Source organism: Priapulus caudatus, unplaced genomic scaffold (genome assembly GCF_000485595.1).
Source record: "Priapulus caudatus unplaced genomic scaffold, Priapulus_caudatus-5.0.1 Scaffold486, whole genome shotgun sequence".
NCBI lineage: Eukaryota > Metazoa > Priapulida > Priapulimorpha > Priapulimorphida > Priapulidae > Priapulus > Priapulus caudatus.
Window position 1 is genome coordinate 122988 of NW_014577547.1, and position 18002 is coordinate 140989.

Consider the following 18002-nt stretch of genomic DNA (forward strand, 5'->3'; position numbering starts at 1 on the left):
TCTGGCTGTCTGTTGCAGTATAAGCATACTATAGTTTCTTGCTATCTGTTGCAGCTTACTTCTGCTATAGTTTCTGGCTGTCTGTTGCAGTATAAGCATACTATAGTTTCTTGCTATCTGTTGCAGCTTACTTCTGCTATAGTTTCTGGCTGTCTGTTGCAGTATAAGCATACTATAGTTTCTTGTTGTCTATTACAGCTTACTTCTGCTATAATTTCTGGCTGTCTGTTGCAGTATAAGCATACTATAGTTTCTTGTTGTCTATTACAGCTTACTTCTGCTATAGTTTCTGGCTGTCTGTTGCAGTATAAGCATACTATAGTTTCTTGTTGTCTATTACAGCTTACTTCTGCTATAGTTTCTGGCTGTCTGTTACAACGTACTTGTAATGGCGTTCTTATATGTCGACGTTCTTTATTCTTCTACTACGCCAATACGTAGGATAAACTGCAACGCATTCAAAATACAACTTTTAGTACTAAAGTCTACGTTATACAATCAAGGTACATATCATCATAAGTAAGTTACATGTTACAACAGTATAAATTGCCAACACGACAATATGCCCAGAATCCCTAGTGTCCAAAAGTCTTCACTAATAATTATACTTGTCAAAGCATTGTTCATATTTAAGAGTAAACAAACAATTAATCATCGAGACCGACCCTACTGGAAGTGCTATACAGTGCGCGACCATGCTCCTTCGTGCAAACAGAATGCTCGAATTCACTCGACATAACCTAACGACGCCCGCTACCGGGGATGTCATTTCTCATACACTGTGGCTATGAAATATATATATATTGGTGCATCTTACTATAATATTTTCTTACCGAATTGTTTGACCAAAAGTATCTTAAAGGAGAAATATCGTGACAACGAAAGGTCTACACATCTTGTCGAAATTCAATATGTCCGCTTCCCTTGGCTCACCACTATAGCTTCCACCAGGTGGCGCAACGAGGCAAAAGAGCAATAAAACAATAGTTTTCTCATGTCCACATCTAATGCAATGTTTGGCTATTACAGTACTAATGTAGTTTCTGCTGGTGCATCGTGGTGTACACGTGCCTTGGTTTCTGGCTGTCTATTACAGATTCTTCAGGAGCTGGAGTATGGGCCGTCTGTTGACTGGTGGGCGCTAGGTGTACTCATGTATGAGATGATGGCTGGCCAGCCTCCGTTCGAGGCTGATAACGAGGATGACCTGTTTGAGTCAATACTCCATGACGACGTTCTCTACCCTGTCTGGCTCAGCAAGGAAGCCGTGTCAATACTAAAAGGGGTAAGCAGTGCGTCTGGAGGGTCGTCTGCTTGCTGTCATATACTATGCTGCTACGAGGAAACTGTTTCTAGGCTGAAAGGGATGAGTCCAGACCTGAAGCATTTCTGATTTTGGACGTGCTTTGAGCTTGAGAATCTCCGACTGACGTGCTGATATGTGATTGTCGTCACGATGCCTCGCTTCCTTCTTTTCTTCCTTATAGTCTTCTCGTGGTTTACTCTACTAATAAGCAATCGCCTGCTTCGTCCGCAGTTCATGACAAAGAATCCAGTGAGGCGGCTGGGTTGTGTTGAGGCATACGGGGGAGAGGAAGCCATCAAGCATCATCCATTCTTCCGGGAGATGAACTGGGAGGCCCTAGAACACCGAAGAGTTAAACCTCCTTTCAAGCCTAAAATTGTATGTAATAATCAAGACGTGAGAGTGAGTGCAAGATAGAGAGCAGGCAGGAAAGAAGAGAGAGAGAGATAGAAGGAATCTCTCTCTCTCTCTCTCTCTCTCTCTCTCTCTCTCTCTCTCTCTCACGTGAGTGTGCGTGCTGCTGCTGTGGTAAGCTCTGTGTGTTGGGGTCTTCACCCGTGTTTGTATGACAGCTGTGCAATGTGCATGCTCACACACATATACGCTCACTGCATCAGATGTGTGCATTCTGCACTGTGCAGCGGATTTCAACCAGCCGCTTGGCCGCGCAGCTATTGGAAATGGCACCGTCTCCCGGCACAGGTTCTTTTCAACGTGTCTCCCGTTTACTGCTCGGAGGTGTTCGCTTCATTCAACCTGTCATAGGCATCTTTTACTGTCACCAGCGCCTTTCTGTACTGTCGACATTTCAAACCAGCGAACATGCCATTCCACTGGGCCGGCCGTTTGCGTCGCGATACATACGAATGCTATTATGTTGCTCTCATGTAACTGCGTTGTTAATGATTTCACTGATTTTATTGGCTGCTGCTTGAACGTTTATAGCAACCAGCCGATGCCGGTATAGTTGTCCGGCAATTATCATTTATTTATTAGCTCCGTTATAGTACCGTGGGAAATATGGGAACTTAGGAAATTGGTTGTATTTGGTAAGGGGGCCCCCAAAACGTTATGATTTGCTTTCGAAACCATTCGCTGCAGCAATTTTCCACTGATCTACTGTTTGTGGATTAAATTTATTAGTTGAAATGATGAGTGTGCGCATGCATGCTGGGATGTAATTGTTGTGCTCCTGCTTTGATTTGTTAGAAATGAGCGTGCAGCTGCTGCCATCTACTGGCTGGTTTTGTCATTATCTGCTGAAATCCGAGTATGTCTCATGTAAGCAGACGCTGGGGTGTACCAGTTTGCAGTGAAGCGGTTCTTTATGCTTATTTCTTTCTAGTTATTGCATGAATCTCATTTGCTAGCAATAATAATTCTATATTTTTTTGCTATCACGCCAACATTCATTGTCTCTTCTTTCCCATTCTCACATTTCTCTATTTTCATGTCATGCTCACTCTAAATCACTGACTTTCTCTTGCGCACATGGAAAGCACCTGTAGCTTGGATGTCTGTATATTTCTGAGAGCTGCCCCTGCGCTGTTCGGTCACTGTGCAGTGCAGACTGTAGTGACAGGCCTGGCTGATGCCTGTAAACCTCACTGTGTCCTTGATGCATCGTGCATACTCTAACATTGATCCATGCCTGTACGTCTCCACACAGTGGGGCACTTGCCATCTTCCTTATATAACTCGCATTCATAGATGTGTGGGCGCACGTAAATGCAATAGCATAACGTTTGCCGCGTTAACAAATATAAATAACATCAGAAATTTCGTGGACTAGTGTTGTGCATTTCTAATGGCATGTAGTAATTGGATGAGGATTCTGTGACTAACCATTAAAGGGATCGTTTACTCTAGGTTCTAGGGTTATTTTCAGTTAATTTAGGTTAAAATTACGCTACATAAAAAGTTTCATGGTTCAATCACCATTAAAAATATTATTAAAAAATGTTTTAAAACTAACGACTATAGTTTTATTACAACGACGGTGGCGCCACTCAAAGCGCACGATCTGATAAGTTGCGCAAAACGACTTTTCAGCCAAGGGCTACAGACCGAGGGTGTTTCTTATTTATTAATTTAAAAGCAAAAGGATTGTAATATCTTATAAACGGCATATAGTTTCAGTTATATTATGGATAAATTTGTCCTAAAATGAACATTGTTAGGTTAAATAGCATTTAGGTATAAATATAATTGCACCTTTGTGATTAGCCCTCGATCTGTAACGTGCAAAATAAATTGGCAAATGCGCAACTTTTTCAGGGTGCAGCACGGTCGCGGGTGTCAATGGCGCCGTTCAAATTTCGTAGCGTTGATGTATAATTAATTATAACAATTAAATTAGGTATCTGGTAACAAGTACGTGTGGGTCCCGGCCCCCCCACTCAGTGTTATTTAGGGTACGCATATGCTCGTTCCCTCCCTTTGAAAGCACCCCCCTATCTCAGGACTGCTAAAATTTCTTAACCCCCCTTTCGCGGGCTTTTTGCGGGTTTTTCCTGCCTTGGAGACCCCCCTAAATCCGGAACACTGCTCAATGTACTCCCTATCTCAGGTGAGCTCTCATTCCAACCGTAGTGACGTTAGTGTAGCGTGTGGAACTGTCGAACCAGTCTACACTACGTAGTGTAGAGTTCAGTGATCGAGGGGAACTAGGGGGCAATATTTTTACATTTCAAAATTAAATAATCTTGAATGAGCTTTCAAAACTAGCAGGAATTTCAGGAATTTGATCCCGGGATTTAATAAAGTTTTCTATGATATTCAAGATGAAAGAGAGAGAGGAAAAACACCCCCTTTTTAAAGAAATCTCCGGGTGAAAAGTCAAATACACCCCCTTTTTTTACAATTCTTGGCCGGATTTTGTCGCGCGAAAAATACCCCTTTACCGAGAGATTTTGGCGAACGCGCATGCGGTCCTCTGACCTCGGAGTGGGGGGCCGCGGGTTGGGTATAGACAATTTGTTATACAGTAAGTACAGTTGTATGCAGTTAAAATCCTAGAGTCTACTATCCCTTTAACAATGCCTTCAGCACATGAATAGTGATGTAGGTGGTGATGTCACTTGTGATAGGCATTGATAAGTCTCCTGCCTGTAACGTGATGGTTACTTAGATTGTAATTATTGTGTATAACATGCACGATTAGGAATCTGGTATGGTTTGTTGATTTTTTTCCATGAACATTATGTATACTATATAAATACATAAATATATATATTTATTTATTAATTAATTTATAGTATACATATTTTCATGGGGTTTCTACCTTAATATGACATCATATGGCATGATGTGTCATGTCATGACGTACTATACTATAACAGCTGAAGGTTGACTAGCGTTAACTGCACCTATGCACCCTCTACTTGAGCCATCCCAATAAGAGCTGCTTACATGCACCTATCAGTCATGTGTTTAACATATCTAACAAAACTCACATAATGAGTGTGGATTTAAGCTGTACAGTACTTAAAATATCACTGATCCAGATTTAAGCATTATATTTAGATGAAATTACGTTTATTCATAGTACGCACTCATTATCACTATTCAATATTAATAGAAAATGAATCAGAATTGAGTTTTAAAGAGATTGTCACAGGCATGCTATGCATTGTGCTGGTGTGATTACGTAAATTGTGCTGTTTTGGTTTGTACTGGCACAGTATATATGACACTGTTACAGAATGAAATGCCAGACAATAGCACATTAGTCATATTCAGAATCAGTTCTGGTTTTATTTTATCATTAATAAAGAGGAACAGACAAAATTTGCATTAAATTAAAGAATAGAATGCCTGTGAATAATGGTAAAGGCTCAATTAGTGTTATTTTAAAAAATTTATTTTAACGTTCAGGACCCACCAAAGGGAAAAAGTACAAATATAAAATCGTTGTTTATCTCAAATATACACACCACAGTTATATTGATGGGAATGTAATGGGAATCATGTTATAGGGCTATATTATCCTTCACGTAATTTTATTAAATCTTAGAAAGAAATCGATCAAACTTTTTTATTTCATCTCCACTGCAGCCATGACCCCAACACTCTTGGTAATTGATCAGTCATGTAGGAAATTATTGCCTGGTCTAGCAGTACCAATTACAAACAACAATAAGATCACGAAACGTGGGCATTGCGTGTAGATATTCGATAAGTTGTGATTCGTGTTCGTTGGCTAGAGATTACGTGAGTGATAAAGTGACACGGGCCATTAACATGTGGTGACAGCCGTAACCCACTTGCTGACAGTGGATGTATAGCCGCTGAGGTTAAACAAAAATACTAGGAAATCTAGTTCCTTAAATGTAGCAGCTAAAGGACCTCCTTGCAAACCTGACTAACTGCTGAAATAGCCTAAAGAAACTGAAGTCCTTGAAGATAACACCCCAAAAAATTAATAAGTAGTAGAATATAAAATATATACTAAAGACATTGGAGCAAACCCACAGAGGTCCGTGCAGACGGCGCAAGCCCGTGCAGTCTCGACAATATAGAGGGCGCTGGCGCACTCGGTAGCCGTGCACGTGTGCGATGTGTGCGCGTCTCGGCAACAGACGATGTATCTTCACAGACATGGCACGCATGGGCATCAGCAGTCCCTCACGCAAGTCCCAACCACGCCCTCACGCAGCGACCGCATCGGACTCGACCACTTCACCTTCACAAAAGTTCTCGGCAAGGGTAGCTTCGGCAAGGTAAGTGCTGCCCCCTGCAGAAGCAGTAGGAGTGTGACACAAGTAGTGGTGTTCAGCGCGTATGGATGAGCGCAGGCCTTGTATAGACGGGCGTGCGTAAAGAGTGCATATACATTGCATTTAATTGTGTAGGATCGCAAACATGCATGCATGCGTATGCATGTGCTGTAACATGTATACATAGATTATTCTTACATCATATACTTGCATACATTTAATTAGATGATTTCGAACAGTCTTCCCGATGTTCATATATTTTCCAAGCGTTAAAATACTTACTGGTATTGCTTGTGTAACAGCAAGCATCTACAGTAAGGCTAACATGTTTTAGAACACTCCGTACAACGTTACTTTCACCAAAATATGCGATAATTGAAACGTCCTTATTCATTCTTGTTGACGTGGTTTAATGATGATGCCACTTCTTTCTCGCGGAAGACCTTGTGCCTATACGTTTTTAATAGTAACTTTAAACTTTAATAGTGATCATTAAGTAATAGAGATGTTGTACTAGTCTAGAAATCTCTACGTCACCCAGTGAGATGCACCTTTGCCTGGTGTTTGCCGATTTCCAGGAATTTTGTGACAAAAAAGAATGTGGCTGCATTATTTGCTATTTTATATGAAATAACAGCACAAGCGCTTAGTATATTTTATACACGGAGTAGTCAGTAATGTTTGCTATTAGGAGAGACTATATTTTGTTATATTTGTCCAGATTCTGCATTTAGTTAAGAAATGAATCCTTTAAAAACGTGCGTGCGTATGCACATACGTGCATATATTATGTGTTTGTATGTGCGATGTTGCGTAGCGCTTGTGTAGCGATGCTGTCGTTATTGCGTATACAGGTGATGCTAGCCAAGAGAGAAGGGAACGGACGAGATCTATGCTCGTAAAAGTCTTAAAGAAGGGCCGTGATTCTCCAGGACGATGATGTCGACTGCCACAATGACAGAGAAGAGGGTGCTGGCGCTGTCAGCCAAGCATCGCATTCCTCACAGCCACTTCACCTCTGCCTTCCAGACTAGGTACGTGCATGCATTGGCAGGCTATTCAGGTCTGCTACATGGCATAAAGCAAGCATCGTCAGACCCTAATGCTACCTATACAATGGAGGTGCATTGAGTAAAGGCTTATTCCCCATTGCCTCAGACCAGGCATTGTACAGATGTAAAGTTTTTTTTTACATAAATCATAAAGCATTGGTAGGGGGGGGGGGGGGGGGGGGGCGACTCATGTGGACAGCACTCGCGGTTCATTTCGTTAAATTAAGTTTTTCAGTGTGTTACATAAAAAAAACCATTACATTATTTGGTGTAAAATAAGTTACATTGTCTCAGGGTTGATTGTTAATTATTATTACTATTTAATCACGCTATTTCAAACAAAGGGTTTACAAAAATGGCAAACATGGGGCAGTGGAATAGTAAAGGTTCCCGCCATGGTTAAAACTGATCTTAAAGTTATATTAATTCAACCAATCTTACCAAGATTAGTGTCTTTTAAAAAAGTTATTTTTTTTACTCAAGAAGTCTTGCGAATAAAGGGTATTATCAATGAAACAGCCTAGAAAGAGCACATTGTGCAATGCAGAATAATTATGTCCTACGCATCATGACAATGCAGTATCAACTATAACGTCTAATGCCGCAGTGACTCTGCGCAATAAAGCACAAGCGCGTCTGGCTGCCTGTGTGTCATGACTTTAGAACTCAGTGGTTCTTAACCTTTTTGTAGTCATGGACCCTTTTGAGAATCTGGTAAAGCTACGGACCCCTCCCATTCAGAAAAATTGCCACATAAACCAACTTAAAACACAATTTTGCATTACAATGGGTTCACGGAACCCCTGAAGCCATCCACGAGACCGCCAAAGTGGTAGGTGGACCACAAGGTTAAGAACCCTGCCATGAGAGAAAGGGAAGCAATAGAATTACATGGTGTAACGGCTTTCTGTATCCGTCTGCTGTGTTGCTAAGACAGTACACAGATACGCGAGGCTTTCAGGGCCGCAGTACTGCTCATACTAGTTGCTGCAAACGAGGAGCCCGCCATGTCGAGCTGCTCATGCAGCTGCGCCACCTGCATGTGGCGCCTGCGGGCGGCTGCAGGTGTGCGCGTGCATTGATCTGTGATCGTCTGCATGTTGTTGTTGTTACTGCCCCGCAGGATCGTCTCTTCTCATCATGGAGTTACCGTCAACGGCGAGAGACCTCATGTTCCAGATCCAGCGCTCGCGCAAGTTGACGAGCCGGCGCACGGTTCTTACACGCCGCGGGTACGTTAGCATCTGCAGTTCCTGCACAGGACACGGCATTATATACAGGTGGACGTGCGCAATGTTGTGTGTGCTGTGCGTGTGCGTCTGGTTGCGTCGCTGTGTGTCGTTGTGCAGTGGTGCTGCTGTGGTGTGTGCCGCAGTGTTGTTGTGGTGTGTGTGTGGTGTGCACGCCGTGTTGTGTGTGTGCACGCGCGCGCATGTGTGTGCGCCGTGGGTTCGGTGGTGGCGTGTCTGCTGTGCGTGGTGCGCTCGCGGCTGTGTGCGTGCGTGCGTGCGTGCGTGCGTGTGTGTTGTGTTGCTCACGCAAGGCACGTCACAGAATAGGCGTAGGATGAAGCAAGTGGACTGCTGAGTCGCATAGCAGCATGAAGTTTCTGTTACAGAGAATGCATTATAACGGCAGGGAGGCCGGCGCAGTGACAGAATAGGGTAGGAAAAGGTGTGACGGCTAATGTCGCATTAGCAGGCCTAAAGTTCTTGCATCATGCATACGTGAGCGCGAGCACGCACGATAACAGGTTTGGCTCGCAGCTCGGATCTAGCTTTGACTATCCAAGGTTGTTGCCCATGAAGGCTGGTAAAAACAGGCAACTCTGCTATCATCATATGGTTGCCTGTAGCTGTAAAGGTGGCAACGTTTGAACTTTTTCGATTCTCATCGCCTTGCTCTTGGTTTCGTTGTAGAGACTTGAAAGCTAGACAACATATTACTGGACACAGAGGGACACTGCAAAATTGCTGACTTTGGATGTGCAAGGAAGGCATTCTAGATGACCAACTGACCACCACCTTCTGTGGTACGCCCGACTAACATTGCACTGAGGTGAGTGTTCAGTCTATATGTTTCGTTTATAGCTTCTTGACCGTCTATTACAGGTATGCCTGTTATACTTTGGGTGTCTGTCACAGTCTAAGCCTACTATAGTTTCTAGCTATCTGTTGCAGCTTACTTCTGCTATAGTTTCTGGCTGTCTGTTGCAGTATAAGCATACTATAGTTTCTTGTTGCCTATTACAGCTTAGCTCTGCTATAGTTTCTGGCTGTCTGTTTGCAGTATAAGCATACTATCGTTTCTTGTTGCCTATTACAGCTTATTTCTGCTATAGTTTCTGACTGTCTGTTACAGTATAAGCATACTATAGTTTTCTTGTTGTCTATTACAGCTTACTTCTGCCTATAATTTCTGGCTGTCTGTTGCAGTATAAGCATACTATAGTTTCTTGTTGTCGTATTACAGCTTATTCTCTGCTATAGTTTCTGGCTGTCTGTTGCAGTATAAGCATACTATAGTTCTTGTTTGTCTATTACAGCTTACTTCTGCCTATAGTTTTGCGCTTGTCTGTTACAACGTACTAATGTAGTTTCTGCTGGTGCATCGTGGTGTACACGTGCCTTGGTTTCTGGCTGTCTATTACAGATTCTTCAGGAGCTTGGAGTATGGGCCGTCTGTTGACTGTGGGCGGCTAGGTGTACTCATGTATGAGATGATGGCTGGCCAGGCCTCCGTTCGAGGCTGATAACGAGGATGACCTGTTTGAGTCAATACTCCATGACGACGTTCTCTACCCTGTCTGGCTCAGCAAGGAAGCCGTGTCAATACTAAAAGGGGTAAGCAGTGCGTTCTGGAGGGTCGTCTGCTTGCTGTCATATATACTATGCTGCTACGAGGAAACTGTTTCTAGGCTGAAAGGGATGAGTCCAGACCTGAAGCATTTCTGATTTTGGACGTGCTTTGAGCTTGAGAATCTCGACTGCGTGCTGATATTGTGATTGTCGTCACGATGCCTCGCTTCCTTCTTTTCTTCCTTATAGTCTTCTCGTGGTTTACTCTACTAATAAGCAATCGCCTGCTTCGTCCGCAGTTCATGACAAAGAATCCAGTGAGGCGGCTGGGTTGTGTTGAGCAATACGGGGGAGAGGAAGCCATCAAGCATCATCCATTCTTCCGGGAGATGAACTGGGAGGCCCTAGAACACCGAAGAGTTAAACCTCCTTTCACATTCTTTATTTTCCATTTCCTCCCCTTCATCATCTTCTCCTTCTGGGATTTGTGTCCCAGTAGAGTGTCACTTTAGAGAGAGATGGAAGGACAGAGAGAGAGAGAGAGATGGAAGGACAGAGAGAGAGAGAGAGAGAGAGAGAAAGTGTGAGATAGATAGAATGAGAAGGAAGTGAAGGAGGATGAGTGGGAGGAGGAGGAGAAGGAGAGTGAGAAGTGGAAAAGAGGTGGAGGCATAGAGAAAGTGACATAGACATGAAGAGGAGAATAGGGCAAGCTAATTATCTATGTATATGATGTACAACAAGTCACCTCTCTGCAAAACTGTTACGTGGCTGCAGTCTCGACTTATTATATTCATATCTTTTTCGCCACTTGTTTGTGCAGAAAACAAAGAAGGACGTTGGCAACTTTGACGCTGACTTTACCAAAGAGGAACCTGTACTGACTCCGATCGATCCGGCGATCATCAAGGCCATCAACCAGGAAGAATTCAAGGGCTTCACTTATGTCAACTCGGCATTTGTGAACAGCCTCAATATGAGCTCTTGAGAGTGAGGAGCCTGACTAGATCCTTTCCCCCCCTCCAACCCTAACGCCCAATTCACCCTGCTTGCACACAGGCTGCATGTCAGCAAGCAGCATAAGGCACACACAGAGACTCGCATATGCACTTGTACACACACACAGGCACACGCACACCCAAACACACAAACCATGCATGCACACACCTGGCTATGGGTTGACAGACTATTGAAACAAATGGCATGTCTGATTGACGATGATGATATATGAATCTCTGGCATCATCATCATCATGGCAGTTGTAATATGATTGTACGCATGTATAGTCGGAAGTCACACGAAGTATACGTCATCAGCATTGCCAACAAACATTGGGTTTCTGTCAATCAATTTGCTTTCTGTGGCTGTAGCTTGTCACCATGAGAGTTTTTCTCGGGTGGCTGGGTTTTTGCGCTTCATTCGCTGCACCGTGTTGTGTGACTGCAATGGCAGGCAAGGGCAAACAGGGAGGTGAATGGTGTCCTACAAGACAATGGGTGCTGTAAAGAATATCGCCGTACCAGCGAGAATGCTTTTCGGAGATGCCCTAAATACCTCACAAAAAAGGGTATCCTGCAGGAAAGCAGTGCACTGCAAGGTAGGGTAACCTGAAAATGTAAGGAAGGGTGACAGGTTCAAGTGAGGAACCCGTGAGAGAAAGGGCTTGCTGTGTGAGAGAGTATGACTGTAGGTGAAGAGAGTGCTCGCCAAGTCTCGGCAGGCAGCCTGTGAGGTGAGAACCTGTCTCTGGGTCTCCGAGGCTCAGAGTCTAGTAGGCATGTGGAGCCTCTCTTCGTGGCATGCGTGTGCGGATGTGTTCTTACCCCCATTACCAGCCTCACAGGCAGAGGGTGGCCGGGGTGTGGGTATAGACAATTTGTTATACAGTAAGTACAGTTGTATGCAGTAAAATCCTAGAGTCTACTATCCCTTTAACAATGCCATCAGCACATGAATAGTGATGTAGGTAGTGATGTCACTTGTGATAGCATTGATAAGTCTCCTGCCTGTAACGTGATGGTTACTAGATGTAATTATTTGTATAACATGCACGATTAGGAATCTGGTATGGTTTGTTGATTTTGTTTTTACCATGAACATATGTATACTATATAAATACATAAATATATATATTTATTTATTTATTTATTAATTAATTTATAGTATACATATTTTCATGGGGTTTCTACCTTAATATGACATCATATGGCATGATGTGTCATGTCATGACGTACTATACTATAACAGCTGAAGGTTGACTAGCGTTAACTGCACCTATGCATCATCTACTTGAGCCATCCCAATAAGAGCTGCTTACATGCACCTATCAGTCAATGTGTTTAACAATATCTAACAAAACTCACATAATGATGTGGATTTAAGCTGTACAGTACTTAAAATATCACTGATCCAGATTTAAGCATTATATTTAGATGAAATTACGTTTATTCATAGTACGCACTCATTATCACTATTCAATATTAATAGAAAATGAATCAGAATTGAGTTTTAAAAGATTGTCACAGCATGCTATGCATTGTGCTGGTGTTATTACGTAAATTATGCTGTTTTGGTTTGTACTGGCACAGTATATATGACACTGTTACCAAGAATTAATGCCAGACAATAGCACATTAGTCATATTCAGAATCACTTCTGGTTTTATTTTATCATTAATAAAGAGGAGCAGACAAAATTTGCATTATAATTAAAGAATAGAATGCCTGTGAATAATGGTAAAGGCTCAATTAGTGTTATTCTTAAAAAATTTATTTTACGTCCAGGACCCACCAAAGGGAAAAAGTACAAATATAAAATCCGTTGTTTATCTCAAATATACACACCACAGTTATATTATGGGAATGTATGGGAATATGTTATAGGGCTATATTATCCTTCACGTAATTTTTATTAAATCTAGAAAAGAAATCGAGCAAACTTTTTTATTTTCATCTCACTGCAGCCATGACCCAACACTCTTGGTAATTTGACTCAGTCATGTAGGAAATTATTGCCTGGTCTAGCAGTACCAATTACAAACAATACGATCACGAAACGTGGGCATTGCATGTAGATATTCGATAAGTTGCGATTCGTGGTTCGTTGGCTAGAGATTCTGTGAGTGATAAAGTGACACGGGCCATTAACATGTGGTGACAGCCGTAACCCACTGCTGACAGTGGATGTATAGCCGCTGAGGTTAAACAAAAATACTAGGAAATCTAGTTCCTTAAATGTAGCAGCTAAGGATCTCCTTGCAAACCTGACTAACTGCTGAAATAGCTAAAGAAACTGAAGTCCTTGAGATAACACCCCAAAAAATTATAAGTAGTAGAATATAAAATATATACTAAAGACATTGGAGCAAACCCACAGAGGTCCGTGCAGACGGCGCAAGCCCGTGCAGTCTCTCGAAATATAGAGGGCGCTGGCGGCACTCGGGAGCCGTGCACGTGTGCATGTGTGCGCGTCTCGGCCAACAGACGTGTATCTTCACAGACATGGCACGCATGGGCATCAGCAGTCCCTCACGCAGTCCAACCACGCCCTCACGCAGCGACCGCATCGGACTCGACCACTTCACCTTCATCAAAGTTCTCGGCAAGGGTAGCTTCGGCAAGGTAAGTGCTGCCCCCTGCAGGAGCAGAGGAGTGTGACACAAGTAGGGTGTTGAGCGCTGTATGGATGAGCGCACGCTTGTATAGACGGGCGTGCGTAAAGAGTGCATATACATTGCATTTAATTGTGTAGGATCGCAAACATGCATGCATGCGTATGCATGTGCATACATGTATGTATACATAGATATTCTTACATATATACTTGCATACATTTAATTGATGATTTCGAACAGTCTTCCCGATTGTTCTAGTATTTTTCCAATCGTTAAAATACTTACTGGTATTGCTTGTGTAACAGCAAGCATCTACAGTAAGGCTAACATGTTTTAGAACACTCGTACAACGTTACTTTCACCAAAATATGCGATAATTGAAACGTCCTTATTCACTTCTTGTTGACGTGGTTTAATGATGATGCCACTTCTTTCTCGCGAGACCTTGTGCCTATACGTTGTTAATAGTAACTTTAACTTTAATAGTATCATTAAGTAATAGAGATGTTGTACTAGTCTAGAAACTCTACGTCACCCAGTGAGATGCACCTTTGCCTGGTGTTTGCCGATTTCCACGGAATTTTCGTGACAAAAGAATGTGGCTGCATTATTTGCTATTTTATATGAAATAACAGCACAAGCGCTTAGTATATTTTATACACGGAGTAGTCAGTAATGTTTGCTATTAGGAGAGACTATATTTTGTTATATTTGTCCAGATTCTGCATTTAGTTAAGAAATGAATCCTTTAAAACGTGCGTGCGTATGCACATACGTGCATATATTATGTGTTTGTATGTGCGAATGTTGCGTACGCTTGTGTAGCGATGCTGTCGTTATTGCGTATACAGGTGATGCTAGCAGAGAGGAAGGGAACGGACGAGATCTATGCCGTAAAAGTCTTAAAGAAGGACGTGATTCTCCAGGACGATGATGTCGACTGCACAATGACAGAGAAGAGGGTGCTGGCGCTGTCAGCCAAGCATCCATTCCTCACAGCACTTCACTCTGCCTTCCAGACTAGGGTACGTGCATGCATTGCAGGCTATTCAGGTCTGCTACATGGCATAAAGCAAGCATCGTCAGACCCTAATGCTACCTATACAATGGAGGTGCATTGAGTAAAGGCTTATTCCCCATTGCCTCAGGACCAGGCATTGTACAGATGTAAAGTTTTTTTTACATAAATCCATAAAGCATTGTACGCTATGTGGACACACTCGGTTCATTTTGTTAATTTAAGTTTTTCATGTGTGTTATATAAAAAAAACCATTACATTATTTGGTGTAAAATAATGTTACATTGTCTCAGGGTTGACTTGTTAATTATTATTTACATATTTAATCACCTATTTCAAACAAAGGGTTACGAAAATGGCAAACAATGGGGCAGTGGATGATAAAGGTTTCCCATGTGGTAAAACTGATCTTAAAGTTATTATTCAACAATTTACAAGATTAATGTCTTTAAAAAGGTTATTTTTTTTACTCAAAGAAAGTCTTGGAATAAAGGGTATTATCATGAAACAGCCTAGAAAGGCATTGTGCAATGCAGAATATTATCCTACGCATCATGACAATGCAGTATCAACAGTAACGTCTAATGCCGCAGTGACTCTGGCAATAAAGCACAAGCCGTCTGGCTGCCTGTGTGTCATGACTTTAGAACAGTGGTTCTTAACCTTTTTTTAGTCATGGACCCTTTTGAGAATCTGGTAAAAGCTACGGACCCCTCCCCAGAAAAATGCACATAACCACTTAAACACACAATTTTGCATACAATGGGGTTCACGGACCCCCTGAAGCCCATCCACAGACCCCCAAAGTGGTACGTGGACCACAGGTTAAGAACCCCTGCCTGAGAGAAGGGAAGAATAGAAGTTACATGGTGTAACGGCTTTCTGTATCCGTCTGCTGATGTTGCTAAAGTACCAAGATACGGCGAGGTTCAGGGCCGCAGTGCTGTCATACAGTGCTGCCAAACGAGGGCCCGCCATGTCTGGTGCTCATGCAGGCTTCGCCACCTGCATGTGGCGCTGCGGGCGCCTGCAGGTGGTGCCGCGTGCATGATCTGTGATCGTCTGCATGTTGTTGTTGTTCTTCCCCGCAGGATCGTCTCTTCTTCATCATGGAGTACGTCAACGGCGGAGACCTCATGTTCCAGATCCAGCGCTCGCGCAAGTTTGACGAGCCGCGCGCACGGTTCTACGCCGCCGAGGTGACGTTAGCTCTGCAGTTCCTGCACAGACACGGCATTATATACAGGTGCGTGCGCAATGTTGTGTGTGCGTGTGCGTGTGCGTGCGTGCGTGCGTGCGTGTGTGTGTGCACGTGCGTGGTTGTGTGTGCGCACGTGTGTGTGTGTGTGTGTGTGTGCACGCGTGGTTGTGTGTGTGCACGCGCGCGCATGTGTGTGCGCGCGTGTGTGTGTGTGTGTGTGGGTGCGTGCGTGCGTGCGTGCGTGCGTGCGTGCGTGCGTGCGTGTGTGTGTGTTCTCAGCAAGGCACGGTCACAGAATAGGGTAGGAGAAGCAGTGACTGCTGAGGTCGCATTAGCAGCATGAAGTTTCTGTACAGAGAATGCATTATACGCAGGTGCAAGGCGCAGTGACAGAATAGGGTAGGAAAAGGTGGTGACGGCTAATGTCGCATTAGCAGGCCTAAAGTTCTTGCATCATGCATACGTGAGCGCGAGCACGCACGATAACACGGTTTGGCTCGCAGCTCGGATCTAGCTTTGACTATCCAAGGTTGTTGCCCATGAAAGGCCGGTAAAAACAGGCAACTCTGCTATCATCATATGGTTGCCTGTAGCTGTAAAGGTGGCAACGTTTGAACTTTTTCCGATTCTCATCGCCTTGCTCTTGGTTTCGTTGTAGAGACTTGAAGCTAGACAACATATTACTGGACACAGAGGGACACTGCAAAATTGCTGACTTTGGCATGTGCAAGGAAGGCATTCTAGATGACCAACTGACCACCACCTTCTGTGGTACGCCCGACTACATTGCACCTGAGGTGAGTGTTCAGTCTATATGTTCGTTTATAGCTTCTTGACCGTCTATTACAGGTATGCCTGTTATACTTTGGGTGTCTGTCACAGTCTAAGCCTACTATAGTTTCTAGCTATCTGTTGCAGCTTACTTCTGCTATAGTTTCTGGCTGTCTGTTGCAGTATAAGCATACTATAGTTTCTTGTTGCCTATTACAGCTTAGCTCTGCTATAGTTTCTGGCTGTCTGTTGCAGTATAAGCATACTATCGTTTCTTGTTGCCTATTACAGCTTATTTCTGCTATAGTTTCTGACTGTCTGTTACAGTATAAGCATACTATAGTTTCTTGTTGTCTATTACAGCTTACTTCTGCTATAATTTCTGGCTGTCTGTTGCAGTATAAGCATACTATAGTTTCTTGTTGTCTATTACAGCTTACTTCTGCTATAGTTTCTGGCTGTCTGTTGCAGTATAAGCATACTATAGTTTCTTGTTGTCTATTACAGCTTACTTCTGCTATAGTTTCTGGCTGTCTGTTACAACGTACTAATGTAGTTTCTGCTGGTGCATCGTGGTGTACACGTGCCTTGGTTTCTGGCTGTCTATTACAGATTCTTCAGGAGCTGGAGTATGGGCCGTCTGTTGACTGGTGGGCGCTAGGTGTACTCATGTATGAGATGATGGCTGGCCAGCCTCCGTTCGAGGCTGATAACGAGGATGACCTGTTTGAGTCAATACTCCATGACGACGTTCTCTACCCTGTCTGGCTCAGCAAGGAAGCCGTGTCAATACTAAAAGGGGTAAGCAGTGCGTCTGGAGGGTCGTCTGCTTGCTGTCATATACTATGCTGCTACGAGGAAACTGTTTCTAGGCTGAAAGGGATGAGTCCAGACCTGAAGCATTTCTGATTTTGGACGTGCTTTGAGCTTGAGAATCTCCGACTGACGTGCTGATATGTGATTGTCGTCACGATGCCTCGCTTCCTTCTTTTCTTCCTTATAGTCTTCTCGTGGTTTACTCTACTAATAAGCAATCGCCTGCTTCGTCCGCAGTTCATGACAAAGAATCCAGTGAGGCGGCTGGGTTGTGTTGAGGCATACGGGGGAGAGGAAGCCATCAAGCATCATCCATTCTTCCGGGAGATGAACTGGGAGGCCCTAGAACACCGAAGAGTTAAACCTCCTTTCAAGCCTAAAATTGTATGTAATAATCAAGACGTGAGAGTGAGTGCAAGATAGAGAGCAGGCAGGAAAGAAGAGAGAGAGAGATAGAAGGACAGAGAGAGAGAGAGAGAGAGAGAGAGAGAGAGAGAGAGAGAGAGAGAGACGAGAGAGAGAGAGAGAGAGAGAGAGAGAGAGAGAGAGAGAGAGAGAGAGAGAGTAGAGAGTAGAGTAGTAGAGAGAGAGAGAGAGAGAGAGGAGGAGGAGAGAGAGAGAGAGAGAGAGAGAGAGAGAGAGAGAGAGAGAGAGAGAGAGAGAGAGAGAGAGATGGAAGGACAGAGAGAGAGAGAGAGATGGAAGGAC

The 18002-nt window shown here is 43.4% G+C and overlaps 1 protein-coding gene across 4 annotated transcripts in view; it reads left to right on the forward strand.

Moving 5' to 3' along the window:
- Positions 1–17678, forward strand: part of LOC106810921 (calcium-independent protein kinase C-like) — a gene marked incomplete at its 3' end in the record, with an annotated part of 80997 nt that extends 63319 nt beyond the window's left edge. For all 4 annotated transcript variants that reach the window (XM_014814398.1, XM_014814399.1, XM_014814401.1 and 1 more), the window contains 6 exon segments: positions 13373–13494; positions 14339–14512; positions 15598–15752; positions 16366–16504; positions 17091–17279; positions 17532–17678. In XM_014814398.1, the coding sequence (XP_014669884.1) occupies positions 13373–13494; positions 14339–14512; positions 15598–15752; positions 16366–16504; positions 17091–17279; positions 17532–17678 (926 nt within the window).
- Between the last annotated feature and the right edge of the window lie 324 nt (positions 17679–18002).